This window comes from Phyllobates terribilis, unplaced genomic scaffold, assembly GCF_046119375.1.
Source record: "Phyllobates terribilis strain yellow unplaced genomic scaffold, ASM4611937v1 Scaffold_4__5_contigs__length_816908805, whole genome shotgun sequence".
In the NCBI taxonomy this organism is placed as follows: Eukaryota; Metazoa; Chordata; class Amphibia; order Anura; family Dendrobatidae; genus Phyllobates; species Phyllobates terribilis.
Window position 1 is genome coordinate 39898437 of NW_027362764.1, and position 15250 is coordinate 39913686.

At 41.5% G+C, this 15250-nt stretch overlaps 1 protein-coding gene across 6 annotated transcripts in view; it reads left to right on the forward strand.

The window, feature by feature from the left end:
- The window catches only part of DGKB (diacylglycerol kinase beta), an 889407-nt gene that overhangs the window by 292714 nt on the left and 581443 nt on the right, over positions 1-15250 (forward strand). For all 6 annotated transcript variants that reach the window (XR_012320016.1, XM_073677272.1, XM_073677273.1 and 3 more), the window contains 2 exons: positions 12849-12937; positions 13032-13148. Coding sequence is in view for 5 of the 6 variants with exons in the window: in XM_073677272.1 (XP_073533373.1) it covers positions 12849-12937; positions 13032-13148 (206 nt within the window). In the remaining variant the exon portion in view is untranslated. The remainder of the gene's footprint in view (positions 1-12848; positions 12938-13031; positions 13149-15250) is intronic.

Consider the following 15250-nt stretch of genomic DNA (forward strand, 5'->3'; position numbering starts at 1 on the left):
TACATGCTGTCAAGGTAAGTGAATATCATCACACATTTCTACCACAGAAGCCACTACAGGTGACATGTAGTATTACATGCTGTCAAGGTAAATAAATCTCATCACACATTTATACCACAGTGGCCACTAAAGGTGACATGTAGTATTACATGCTGTCAAGGTAAGTGAATCTCATCACACATTTCTACCAATAGTGGCCACTACAGGTGACATATAGTATTACATGCTGTCAAGGTAAATAAATCTCATCACACATTTATACCACAGTGGCCACTAAAGGTGACATATAGTATTACATGCTGTCAAGGTAAGTGAATCTCATCACACATTTCTACCAATAGTGGCCACTACAGGTGACATGTAGTATTACATGCTGTCAAGGTAAGTGAATCTCATCACACATTTCTACCAATAGTGGCCACTACAGGTGACATGTAGTATTACATGCTGTCAAGGTAAGTGAATCTCATCACACATTTCTACCAATAGTGGCCACTACAGGTGACATGTAGTATTACATGCTGTCAAGGTAAGTGAATCTCATCACACATTTCTACCTATAGTGGCCACTACAGGTGTCATATAGTATTACATGCTGTCAAGGTAAGTGAATCTCATCACACATTTCTACCACAGAAGCCACTGCAGATGACATGTAGTATTACATGCTGTCAAGGTAAATAAATCTCATCACACATTTAGACCACAGTGGCCACTAAAGGTGACATATAGTATTACATGCTGTCAAGGTAAGTGAATCTCATCACACATTTCTACCAATAGTGGCCACTACAGGTGACATGTAGTATTACATGCTGTCAAGGTAAGTGAATCTCATCACACATTTCTACCAATAGTGGCCACTACAGGTGACATGGAGTATTACATGCTGTCAAGGTAAGTGAATCTCATCACACATTTCTACCAATAGTGGCCACTACAGGTGACATGTAGTATTACATGCTGTCAAGGTAAGTGAATCTCATCACACATTTCTACCTATAGTGGCCACTACAGGTGTCATATAGTATTACATGCTGTCAAGGTAAGTGAATCTCATCACACATTTCTACCACAGAAGCCACTGCAGGTGACATGTAGTATTACATGCTGTCAAGGTAAGTAAATCTCATCACACATTTCTACCTATAGTGGCCACTACAGGTGACATGTAGTATTACATGCTGTCAAGGTAAATAAATCTCATCACACATTTATACCACAGTGGCCACTAAAGGTGACATGTAGTATTACATGCTGTCAAGGTAAGTGAATCTCATCACACATTTCTACCAATAGTGGCCACTACAGGTGACATATAGTATTACATGCTGTCAAGGTAAATAAATCTCGTCACACATTTCTACCACAGTGGCCACTAAAGGTGACATATAGTATTACATGCTGTCAAGGTAAGTGAATCTCATCGCACATTTCTACCAATAGTGGCCACTACAGGTGACATGTAGTATTACATGCTGTCAAGGTAAGTGAATCTCATCACACATTTCTACCACAGAAGCCACTACAGGTGACATGCAGTATTACATGCTGTCAAGGTAAATAAATCTCATCACACATTTCTACCACAGTGGCCACTAAAGGTGGCATGTAGTATTACATGCTGTCAAGGTAAGTGACTCTCACCACACATTTCTACCACAGTGGCCACTACAGGTGACATGTAGTATTACATACTGTCAAGGTAAGTGAATCTCACCACACATTTCTACCAATAGTGGCCACTACAGGTGACATGTAGTATTACATGCTGTTAAGATAAGTGAATCTCACCACACATTTCTACCACAGAAGCCACTACAGGTGACATGCAGTATTACATGCTGTCAAGGTAAATAAATCTCATCACACATTTCTACCACAGTGGCCACTAAAGGTGACATGTAGTATTACATACTGTCAAGGTAATTGAATCTCATCACACATTTCTACCACAGTGGCCACTACAGGTGACATGTAGTATTACATACTGTCAAGGTAAGTGAATCTCACCACACATTTCTACCAATAGTGGCCACTACAGGTGACATGTAGTATTACATGCTGTTAAGATAAGTGAATCTCACCACACATTTCTACCACAGGGACCACTACAGGTGACATGTATTATTGCATGTCAGCCCTTTATATAAAGTAATAAGTAAATGAACCCTATCTGTGTAGGGTTAGGGTTATTCTACCACCTGCTCGCATGAAAGCTACACCCCTGAGCCTATGCGTACTGATGCTCTGTCAAGGGTGTTATTATCCCTTTGTCATCCTTCTTCTTTCATATAATTAATTTAACTCATAAAGGGAGCCATCAATAAAAATATACTACATTGTATATGGTCCTTTTGTGATATATAAGTGTAGGTGATTTAAAGTTAATATTGTGACCATGGTTTTGTGCTATCCAGAATGTAAATTTAGCTCCTGGGGTAGATTAAGGTGGTTTGGTGAAGGACCATGGGGAAAGAAGATTTGTTGGGGCACTGACCAACCATCTAACATGGCCAATGCATTTGTGCTTCACTTTTCCCCAAGTCGTTATTATAATATGGAGACAACCAAATTAGTGACTTCCTTAGACTTTGATAGAGGAATCGGAATGAGTAGCCACTTTCTTCTCAGTTGGCCAATAATGTCTAATAGCCATAGTGGAAAGTGATCATGGAGGTTCCTAGGGTGGCGGAGACCTCACATGCCACATGTTCTCTTGTGCGAGTTAGATACATCTGAGCGTTGCACATTGGCTTCTATGATCTTGGTTGTACCTTTAAGAGAGATCTTTTCAGAGCTCATCGGTTTCTGATCCAAGCAAAGACCACAAAGTGTTACTCCACAATAGGTGAGCAATAAATACATCATTGATGCAGAAGAGTTAGAAATACACTGTGCCAAAGCCACAAGCCTATACCTCAGAAACCCTGCTGAGATATTAAAGTCCTGTAGTAATGTGGACTCAGCGAGTCTTAAGTAATGTGATGGTAATATATAATACTGAAGGTGAAGAAAGTACAGACGAGAAGCAGAGACACGACCCAGAGAGTTATTACATCTGACTTACGCAAAGGTTAATTCCTCATCCCTGTTACTTACAGTGGCATGTAAAAGTTTGGGCACCCCTGGTCAATATTATTGTTATTGTGAACAGTTAAGCAAGTTGAAGATGAAATGATCTCTAAAAGGCCTAAAGTTAAAGATGACACATTTCCTTTGTATTTTAGGCAAAAAAATATATATTTTTTTTCATTTTTTTACATTTTAAAAAGAAAAAAAAATAAGTAAAAGGGGCCTATGCAATAGTTTGGGCATCCTGCATGGTTAGCACCTAGTAGTGCCCCCTTTTGAAAGTATCACAGCTTGTAAACACTTTCACTTATAGTTTGAGGGATTTTCATCCTTTCTTCCTTGGAGTATTCTTCCAGTTCTGTGAGATTCCTGGGTCGTCTTGCATGCTCTGCTATTTTGAGGTCTAGCCACAGATTTTCAATGATGCTCAGATCAGGGGACTGTGGGGGCCATTGTAAAACCTTCAGCTTGCACCTTTTGAGGTCGTCTATTGTGGATTTTGACGTGTGCTTAGGATCATTATTAGTGATGAGCGAGCATACTCGCAAGTACTCGGTACTCGCCCGAGCATCTCAGTACTCAAGATGCTCGGAGCTCACCGAGTACTTGCGAGATGCTCGGGCGGATGCTCGGGCGGATGCTCTGGTCCCCTCCCTGCATATTTGGCGCTCTTTAGAGAGCCAATGAACATGCAGGGATTGCCTGCCACTCATTGTAATACCGCAGCCATAGTGGTTGTGGCATTACAGTGATTGGCTGCCCGCACAGCGTCATCAGGTCGTCACAGTCACTCCGGAATCAGACAGTGTAGGGAGAGGTGCTGCGTCAGGGAGAGATTTGGTTGTGTATTAGGTAGTGTAGGGAGAAAACAAGTACATTACACATATCCATCTCAACAAACAGTCCTCCTGAGGACTTATCCATCCACAGAGATATCAGGCAGGCAGTGTATATAGGCAGGCAGGCAGTGTATATAGGCAGGCAGGCAGGGTATATAGCAGACTGCAGTGCATATAGCACTAGAGGCTCCATTCCAGTTCTGCCTTCTGCTGCTGTTAGCTATTTCTATACAAAGGCCCAGGTCTCAGGGGCCAGGAATAATTTTTTTTGGATCTTAATCCTCATTATTTGCTTAAAAAGCAATGCAGAGAACACCGTTTTTCTGTGCCATTTGCTTGTTGGCACTGCAGAATACAGCCAGGCCCTTTACATATTACAGCGCTAAAAATCCAGCTATTTAAAATTGTGGCTTGTCCATCACATGGATCACATATAATTGAGCTGAAAATACTGCCATTTTTGGCCTCCATTCAATTTTTTTTTCAGTGTGTCAGCAAAGTTTTTGGCAGCAGTTTGAAGTTCAAAATAGTTACCTACAGGCCAGGTATTTAAAACTGTGGTTTCTCCATCACACGGATTACATATAACTTCGCTCCAAATTCAGCCATTTATAGTGAGCATGGAAGATAGTGTCCTCCATTTAAAATGGGCAAGGCGCGTGGCAAGGGACGGGGAACTGGACGTGATGGTGATGGTGCATGCAGAGACCGAGGCCAAGGCCGTGGGCAAGCTGAAATTGTGCCACAACAAACACCCACATCTTCTCGCCCGACCTTCCTGTCCCAATTCCTAGGGGACCGCAGCACACCACTATTGAACCCAGAGCAGTGTCAAATGGTTGTTGGTTAGACAGCGGATAATGCTTCCAGTCACTTAGCCACCACCACCACCACCCTGTCTTCCACACGGTGAAGTCTCAGTAGCCGTGAGTCTGGACCGCATATTCCTCACCCTGATCCTCCTTCCTCCCACCATGCCGAGTACCCAGAGACAACTGATCCCACACTTGGACACTCTCAAGAGCTGTTCACTTTTCCATTTATAGATTCGGGCCTCTCGCCCAGTCCATTTGAAGCAGGGCAAGAGGAGATCGCATGTAGCGATGCCCAAATATTTGAGCAGCCACGGTCACATGAAGGCGATGGTGGGAAAGTGTCACAAGAGGTGGACGGTGATGAGACACAATTGCCAGAAGGTCTGGAGGAGGACCAGGGTGTGGAAGTGGAAGACGAGGTGGTGGATGATTTAGTAACTGACCTAACCTGGCAGGAGGACATGCAGAGCGAGGACAGCAGCACACAGGGGGAGGGAGGCAGAACACCCCAACAGGCAGGAAGAAGCAGTGTGGTGGCTGCAGACAGAAGGCAGGCAACCGTTCCCCGTAACACCAACACAAAGGAAGTTGCCAGTACAACTATTAGGTCTTCCCGAGTCTGGTTGTTTTTTAAAGACTCTGCCGATAACCCCAAAAAGGCCATTTGCACCACCTGCCAGGCCAGCATCTTAAGGGGTGGCAAAACGACCAGCCCGGCCACCACCAGCATGATCAGGCACATGCCAGCAAAGCACCCGATTTTGTGGGTCGAACCGCAGGGTCCAGGAACAGTGTCTGCGGGTGGCACCATTGCTTCTTCCGCTGTTGTGCATGCAAGCCAATCCCTGTCCATGATGCATGCGAAGATGCCTCCTGCCCTGCACCTGTCTTTGCACACTCTCAAGTAGCAGCATCAGGAAGCACGTCCACGTCCTTGTCCCAGCGCAGCGTTCAGTTGTCCATACCCCAGTCCTTGTAACGCAAGCGCAAATACGCAGCCAACGCCACAGTACTAAATTCCCACATTTCGTGACTGCTTGCACTCGAAATGTTGCCTTTTAGGCTCATGGAGACGGAATCATTCCGCAACCTGATGACGGCGGCCGTCTCTCGGGAATCAATCCCCAGCCACCACTATTTCTCCTGGTGTGCTGTCCCAGCATTACACAAGCATGTGTCCCAAAACATTAACCGTGCCCTCAACAACGCAGTTACCAGGAAAGTCCACCTAACCACGGACACGTGGACAAGTGCTTGTGAGCAGGGATGGTACATCTAGCTGACAGCACACTGAGTTAACATAATGGATGCCGGGACCCAGTCGGACCTTGGGATGGAACACGTCCTCCCGACACCAAGGATTGCGGGCCCTAGATCAATCAGGGTTGCCCCCACAGTCTACAGCTCCTGCACCTCATCCTCGTCAGCCTCCTCCTCCTCTTCAGCCTCGATCTCCAAAATGACCACATCAGTCACAAGCTGTAAGCACTGCAGCACTGCCTCGGCCAAGCGGCAATAGGCTGTGCTGAAGCTAATATGCTTAGGTGACAAACCGCACAATGCTGAAGAGTTGTGGACAGCTGTGAAAGAGCAGGCAGATCTGTGGCTCACATTGCTGAACCTACAGCCAGGCATGGTCGTGTGTGACAATGGCCGGAACCTGGTGGCGGCTCTGAGGCGAGGTGAGCTCACAAATGTACCATGCCTGGCCCATGTGCTTAACCTCATGGTTCAGCGGTTTCTCAAATCCTACCCGGAGCTGCCGGATCTGCTTGTTAAAGTACGCTGCCTGTGTGCCCATTTTTGAAAGTCACCTACAGCTTCCGCTGCCCTTGCCTTGTTTCAGTAGCTTTTGCAGATTCCGGCTCACAGACTGGTGTGTGATGTCCCCACGCGTTGGAACTCTGCACTGCAGATGTTGGGATGGATTTCTGAGCAGAAGAGGGCATTTGTTGAGTACCAGCATCAACAAGGCCTTCGTTATTCAGTTCAGACTCCAAACATAAGACCTCAGGAGTGGACATGGATGCCAGACATATGTACCATCCTCCAAAACTTTGAGGACTCCACCATGATGCTGAGTGTCGATGACGCCTTAATTAGCGTCACCATCCCACTTCTCTGTCTTCTGAAACGCTCTCTACTCACAATCAAAGAGGATGCATTGCAGGTGGAGCACAATGAGATGGAGCAAGGAAGCATACAGAGTGATTACACACAGCCCAGCCTCATCTCATCCCAACGTGGATTGGGTGACAATGAGGAAGAGGAGGAGGAGGAAGAACAGGAGCTAGTTTCATGTGCTATAGATGGTACTACCTGCACAGCTGTCATATCGTCTATTCAGCGTGGATGGCCAGAGGACAGAGAGGAGGAGGAGGAGGAGAGCATGGTCAGTCATCCTCTTGGTGAGGACATGGAAGTCTTGCCTGTTAGCAGTCTGACACGCATGGCTGAGTTTATGTTACGCTGCCTTTCCCATGACCCTCGCGTTCTCAAAATTTTGGGTGACAGTCATTACTGGTTGGTGACACTTCTAGACCCACGCTACAAGGAGAACTTTATATCTCTTATTCCTGAGGTGGACAGGTGGACAAAAATGGGGCTGTACCAGAAGGCCCTTGTTGTGGAACTATTAAAAAAATTCCCATCTGAAAAGGCTGGCTGCAGAGGTCAAAGTTCGTTAGACAACCAAGGAGTACAGGCGAGAGAGACACAACTTCAATCCAGCAGAGGCAGGGGAACACTGTCAAAGTTCTGGGAGAATTTTCTCAGCCCCTCCCATCACACAAGCCCTGAGGCGTGGGGTACTCTCACAAGGAGTGCAAAGTTTGGGAAGATGCTGAGGGAGTACCAATGTCCTTCGTGATTCCTCTGTGCCTTATAATTATTGGGTATCCAAGCTGGATACGTGGAATGAACTGGCTCTCTATGCCTTGGAGGTCCTGACCTGCCCTGCCACCAGCGTTTTTTCAGAGCGGGTTTTTAGTGCCGCTGGTGGAATTATAACTGATAAGTGCATCCGCCTGTCACCTGAAAATGCTGACAGGCTGACTCTTATAAAAATGAACAAGGGCTGGATTGGGCCAGACTTCTCAACACCACCGAATGATAGCAGCGTAATATAAACTCAAATCCAGTGTCTATTTTTGGGAGGTGTATTCCCATGCACCTCTTCACATCCACACATGGGTATGCGCTTCCTGATTTTGGCTATTTGCTCTTGTCCTCCTCCTTCTCCTCATCCTCCACCACCACCATATCACCAGGGTGACAGTGGTCCGTGATGCAACACCCACATAATTTTTTTAAAGGGTGTTTATGATGCCCGTAAAAAAATTTTTTTTATACAGTATGTTCATGTCAGCCTATACACTTAGTGCATGGGCATTACAAGTATAGGAGAGCCGTTCCTTTCTAATGGGAACATTTTTTTATGAGTCCCTCCTCCACGTCTCTTCCAAGGGGCATTGGAGTGCCTCCAAATTTTTGGCAACCTTTGCATTCACTGCATAGGCAAACACAATGGGAGACCCTCTTCCTAATAATGGGAACATTCTTTTCAGGAGGCCCTCTGACCTCCACATCTCCTCCAAGGAGCATTGGAGTACCTCCAAATTTTTGGCAACCCTTGCATTCACTGCATAGGCAAACACAATGGGAGACCTACTTCCTAATAATGGGAACATTGTTTTCAGGAGGCCCTCCTCTAAGTCCCTTCAAAGGGGTATTGGGGTGTGTCCAAATTTTCAAAGTGGTATTGGGGTGCGTCCAAATTTTGGGTAGCCCTGCCACTCACTGCGTATGCAATAACAGTATAGAAGACCCACTCTTTAGTAATGGGAACAATAAAACATAGCCGGCTGATGGCTCTCTAAGAATAGTGAGGGCCAACTGTTGGCCCTTTAAAAATAGTAAAAGCCGTCTGATGGCCCTATAAAAATAGGCTTTGTGACTTTCAGAGTCCCTCCTTCATAAATGAAACACGATGTGTCTGATGATATCTCACACACCACATGGCCTGATAAGGTTGTAAAATGTTAAAATTACATTTCCTGGTGAATGCATTTGTCACAGTTGAAAGCAATGTAAAAGTGAAAAAACGCATCAAAAATGCTACGTGTGAGCATAGCCCAAGGTGTGGAGGAGCATTTTTGTTTTTGGTTATTTATTTTGCTTTAAATACAAGTCATTACCCTGGAAAGGATGTTCCTTAATATTTTTCCCAAGAAAATCCATTTTGGTTTCGTTTTTGTATGTTTTATTGTGAGTCCGTAAAAGTGGCGTAATACCTCTGACAACGTTGTTGACAAAAGTGACCTGGGAGTCAGAAATGCTTCCAGGGGTCTTCCCCATGCTGTTCCCATGTCATTTGAGCACTGTTCCCATCGATATGGGCAATTTTTAGGCCCCCGGCAGATTGCCGGGGGGAGTCGGCTGAAAACTGCTCGAGTTTCCCTTAGACTTACATTGGGCTCGTTGCTCGCGAGCACCCGTGTATTCCAATGTGCTCGACCCGAGCATCGAGAACCTGAGTATTTAAGTGCTCGCCCATCACTAATCATTATCCATTTGTAGAAGCCATCCTCTTTTCATTTTCAGCTTTTCTACAGACGGTGTTATGTTTGCATCAAAAATTTGTTGAAATTTCATTGAATCCATTCTTCCCTCTACCTGTGAAATGTTCCCTGTGCCATTGGCTGCAACACAATCCCAAAGCATGATTGATCCACCCCCGTGCTTAATGGTTGTCGAGATGTTTTTTTCTTAAAATTCTGTGCCCTTTTTTCTCCACACAAACCTTTGATCATTGTGGCCAAAGAGTTCTTTTTTACCTCGTCGGTCCACAGAATTGTTTCCAAAATGCATCAGGCTTGTTTAGATGTTCTTTTACACTTCTGACCCTAAATTTTATGGTGAGGATGTAGGAGAGGTTTTCTTCTGATGACTCTTCCATGAAAGCCATATTTGTGCAGGTGTCTCTGAACAGTAGAGCAATGTACCACAACTCCAGATTCTACTAAATCTTTCTGAAGGGCTTTTGCAGTCAAGCGGGGGTTCTGATTTGCCTCTCTAGTAATCCTAAGAGCAGCTCTCACTGAAATTTTGTTTGGTCTTCCAGACCTTATCTTAACCTCCACTGTTCCTGGTAACTGCCATTTCTTAATTACGTTTAGTACTGAGGAAAGGGCAACGGGAAAACTCTTTACTGTCTTCTTATAGCCTTCTCCTGCTTTGTGGATCTCCACCATTTTCATTTTCAGAGTGCTTGACAGCTGCTTAGAAGAACCCATGGCTGCTGTTTTTGGCACAAGGTTAGAGGAGGATAGGTTTTTATGAAGCTGGGAAATTTGCATCACCAGCCTTTCCTAATGATGATAGTGAACAACCATAACCCTAACAGGCTAATTAAGGTCTGAAACCTTGGTCAAAGTTATCTGAGCACACAAATCTTCAAGGGTGAACAAACTTTTGCATTAGGTCATTTTCCTTTTTGTAATTTTGAAAATGAAAAAGATGAAAATATATATATTGTATATATATATACTTGACTAAAATATAAAGGAAATGTATAATCTGTAACTTTAGGCCTTTTAGAGATTATTTCATCTTCAACTTGCTTCACTGTTCACAAGAACAGTAATCAGTAATATTGACCAGGGGTACCCAAACTTTTACATGCCACTGTATCTATAAATTTATTTATCTATTTACTCTTTACAGAGAGAAGTATGTGCCCCCTACACAACAGCTCCCGCTCTTCTGGGAAGGATTTCTACAAGATTTTTGAGGTGTCTGTGGGAATTTTTGTCCCTTCATCCAGTAGAGTATTTGTGAGATCAGACCCTGATGTTGACGGGAGGCCGAGCTCACAATCTCCGTTATAGGTGTTGGATGTGGCTGAGGTCCGGGCTCTGTGCGGCCACTCATTGCCCCCCCCCCCCCCATGTCTGTATGGAGCTTGTGCACTGGGCGCAGTCAAGGGGAACAGAAAAGGGTCTTTCCCAACTGTTCCCACAAATCTTCCTAAAGATTTCCCTTCACTGGAACTAAGGGGCTGATGTCGCCCCCTGATAACTGTCCATGGCATTATCCTCCTCCACCATCTGTACAGTGGCACAATGCATTCGAGGGAAATGTCCTCCTGGAATCACCAAACTCAGACTCCTCCATTAGACCCAGATAGAGAAGTGCGATCCGTCACTGCACAGAACACGTCTCCTCCAGAGTCGAGTGATGGCGGCTTTACACCACTCCATCCGACACTTAGCATTGTGCTTGGTGATGTACGGCTGCATGCAGCTGCACGGCCATGAAGCTGCTGGCGGGGGCGCAGTGTTTGTGCTGATACCAGAGGAGGTCTGGACTCTGCAGTTATGGGGTCAGCAGAGCGGTGGTGACTTTTCTGCCCTCTGCTCCTCAGCACTTGATCCCCCGCTCTGTAACATTTCGGGGTCTTTACTTCGTGGCTGAGTTGCTGCAGTTCCTTCCACTTCTAAATAATATCACTGTACTATTTTGTCACCATTAAATTATTCAAGAATCGCAAAATCCTTTGAGTGCCAAGTTTTTTCCTACATATTTTAAGGCTTGTGACCCTACTTTGTGCACCACCCAAACAGGAAGTGCAGTAGTTTTCTACTTTATATTTTGGAATATAGTCTTCCAGACATTGAATATAAAGGTCACGTAGGAACAGCACTGGACTAGCCAACCCCACCAGAGCTACCAAGGATCTTCTGACGGGCTTGACACAACAATAGGCTCCCCGTTCAAAGGTGACTTTGGAGCAATCCATTTCTTCTAGGATCTATTTCTTACGGAATAATTTGGTAAAAACCTATTCGATTTTGACAACATCAGAGATTACTATTCAGTTACAAGTGGACGGGAACATCTTTTATATATTTGGGGATGAGTCCGTGAAATATTCTTCTCTGGTTCCAGTAGGCTAAAGAAAGTTGACTATGATCTTTTCCATCTCAAACCTTAGAAAGACAGAGTAAAATAGCTAAAGACCAAAGCCATACAAGATGGAATCGCATGTTCTTTGTGTTTCATAGACTAGGTTCTCAGCAGGTTTTTTCTCTTTCAATCCAACTAAAAGAAAGGGAAGGACATTTTTTTTTAATTTTTCCAAAATGTATCCGATAGATTTCAGTAGCCCAATTGGCCCAACTGTAGATGTATCAGACCATGCATGACCACCACAAGTCAATAAAACTTGAAAATTAGTAGGGTTAGGCCTAGATAAAGACTTCTATATCAGAGTTGATTAATTTTAAGTTTTTGATTAGGCTTTAGGTATCAGTTTTGGATGAGCTTTGGCCGATAACAAAGACAATGTTTCCGAAATGCTGTCGAAGCTCTATCAATAAGCGAAAAGAAGGAGAGAATAAAAGTTCAGTAATATGAGGGACCTGGCTGTATCGTTCATACAGACAATGTTTTGTTTTCTTGGTAATGTCATCGATAATCCTATGATCCCACATTTTGCCTAATGTGCCTGGAAAATCAAATGTTAGAAGCAGATGGTGTATTCCGGAAGGCAACAAATTTACCCAATGAAGACATAGCGTTGTTGTCGTCGTGTGTTACAAATGAACTTGTGCTGCTGAGTACATGGCATCTATGACAACACTTGCTATCTGGAAATGGACTAATCAGCTATTTAAGGATCGGATAAACCAATAGACGAAACATCATAAACTCATATGGCTTTTACTTTCGTGCTTGCCAGCTGCTCATAAGCGTATATTTTGGAAAATGGAGATTTTTTTTTTTTTTAGATTTTTTATTAACAAATGACACCAGTCCATTTGGCTGCCATTAATTTGTCTTCAAAGTACTTATCATTTCGGGGGGTCATTTTTTAAAAATTTGAGTTGGGACTAATTGGATTTCACATTTCCTGCCCTGCTCTGATAAGGTTTTCTTGTTTTATATTCATCATGTTTCTCGTAATTATTGACCTTCTGAAGACGACTGAGAAAAACAGCCCAAGTTCTGATTTATGGATTCTCCTGTTTCGCTGGAAATGTGGTTGAATTTCTTCTGCTTGCCTTTAAATCTTTAAAAGGATGCATTTTTATATTTTACTCATATTTTTGTTTTCCAGTCTGCAAATATACCGCCCATGAACGTTGCGTTTCCAGAGCTCCTCCATCTTGTATTAAAACTTACGTAAAGTCAAAGAAGAACACAAATGTACGTCCTGGATACAAAATGTTGGGTTTCTAAGTTCAAACATTTCCATTTTATTTCTCTTTAAGTTCAATTTTTTTTTTGTTTGGTTTTCCAGGTTATGCATCATTTTTGGGTGGAAGGAAATTGCCCCACCAAATGTGAAAAGTGCCACAAAGCCATTAAGTGCTACCAAGGCCTCACAGGATTACACTGTGTGTGGTGTCAGATTACAGTAAGTTTATTCCTCTTTTCAGTTTTTTGTTTGTTTCTTTGTTTTATATAAACTGTTTAGTAAAAGAAAAATATGTCATTTTTTATTTTTCTTTTATAATTTTTCTTTTTTTACATTTTGTATTTAAAAAAAAAATGTTGATTTTTTTTGCTAACAACTTACTTTATGAAATAGTAAATTACATCTGAAAGGAGTTTTGTAGTAAAAAAAAAAAAATGTCATTAAAAGTGTATGTTTTTTTAAAAAAAACTTTGTAAAATAATCTATTTGGGAAATCTGAGTTGATCGAAGGGGGTCCTCCATCTACTAGCAAAAGTGGGGAGCAGCTAACAAGTTTCATTTGTTCTGGAAAACTCGGTGGGACTATAGGATTCAAAGGGAACTGACTTATGAATTCATTTGTAATCTTGCCTGAAGAAGGAGCCTCTGTGCTCTGAAAGCTTGAATATATATATTTTTTTTCTGGTTAGCCAATAAAGGTATCACTCCGAGAATACTTGTGCCATTTTTGGCATAAAAGTATTTACAAAGGGAACTGAGTAATTTCGTCTTTCTCCTATAGGGGCACTGCAACAAAAAATAATACTTAGTGCCAGGATGTAGAGCGCTGGAGGACTTGGTGGGCCTAAAGAATTCAAAGGGAGGGAACTGAGTAATTTGTTCTTTCTCCTATAGGGGCACAGCAACAAAAAAATAATATTTTGTGCCAGGACGTAGAGGACTTTAGAGGCCTTACATCAAAATGGGTTCCACATGAAAGTTCCTGGCTTTGCCACTAAGGACAAAAGGGGAAAAAAGTTTTCCTAATATGGACCATCCATTTAAGAGCACTGGACTAATTCCCCTATCTTCACAGTCACAGACACTTGCTTTGATTTTCTGTAAAGTTTTATTTTTTCCCAACTTCCAGTCTTCTATTTTCATAAAGATGCTAATGAGAGAGAATAGGAAAGTTAAAAAAAAATTAAAATTCATAAGTTTCTTCTGTTAATATATATATATATATATATATATATATATATATATATATATATATATATTTATATATATAAATAAAATGTCAGTGCCATAAAAAAGAGACATAAAATATTTTATATTAAATTACAAATATTTTTTTTCTATTGATATTATTTTTTTTTATTATTATCATTTTAGATTGGAAAATATTTTAATCAACTGTATTCATTCATTGCTTCCATATTTTTTAGAAGATTTTGGGGTTATGATCTGACATGCATATCCCTTTTCATTAAAAAATAAAATAAAAAATATAAGTTACAATTAAAATAACATTTTTACAATTGTATGTAAGTATTTCAGATCAATTGCATTTTTCGCTTTGAGTAAAAATAGGAAAACATCTAAATGTGCCCAGTCGATCTCTATGTGCTTTAATAAGTCTTTATGGATGAAAGTTGCTAAAATACAGTAAATAAGAACAGTAGAGCAACACTAAGTACAGCGGTGGGGTAGAACATTTCTGTATACTATGCCGAACATATACCTCTCCCAAAACATTGAAGAACAAATAAGTAAAATAAGGCTTGACTACATTTTGTGGGGAAATCGTAAACACATTTTAAAGAACATTTAAAAAAAATAACTTTATTATTATTATCCTTTTTTTACATTTGTATTTATTTATTTATTTTTCATCTAAATATTTATTATTATTATTACTACTATTATTATTTTCCTTTTGTTTCCATTTGTATTTATTTTATTGTAACTATTATTATTATTGTTGTTATTATTATTATTATTATTATTGTTATTATTATTATTATTTTTTATCTTTTTTATCCATTAGTATTTTTTTTTGTTAACTATTATCATTATTATTTTCCTCTCATCTCCATTAATATATATTTTATTCATGTTTTTATTTTTATTGAATTCAAACAATACCAAGAAAACAATAATATCTAATGGTAATTCAATGTTTTACAATTTTACTAAAAATGCACAAAGCCCAGTTGCACGTTTCTTATTTTGCAAATAAATATTCTAAAAGTTCTTTTTTTAAAAAAACATGTAAAAATTTGAAATTATTTGTTTTAGTTATAACAGCAAAAACTTTTTCAGGTTACAATTTCAGCTTT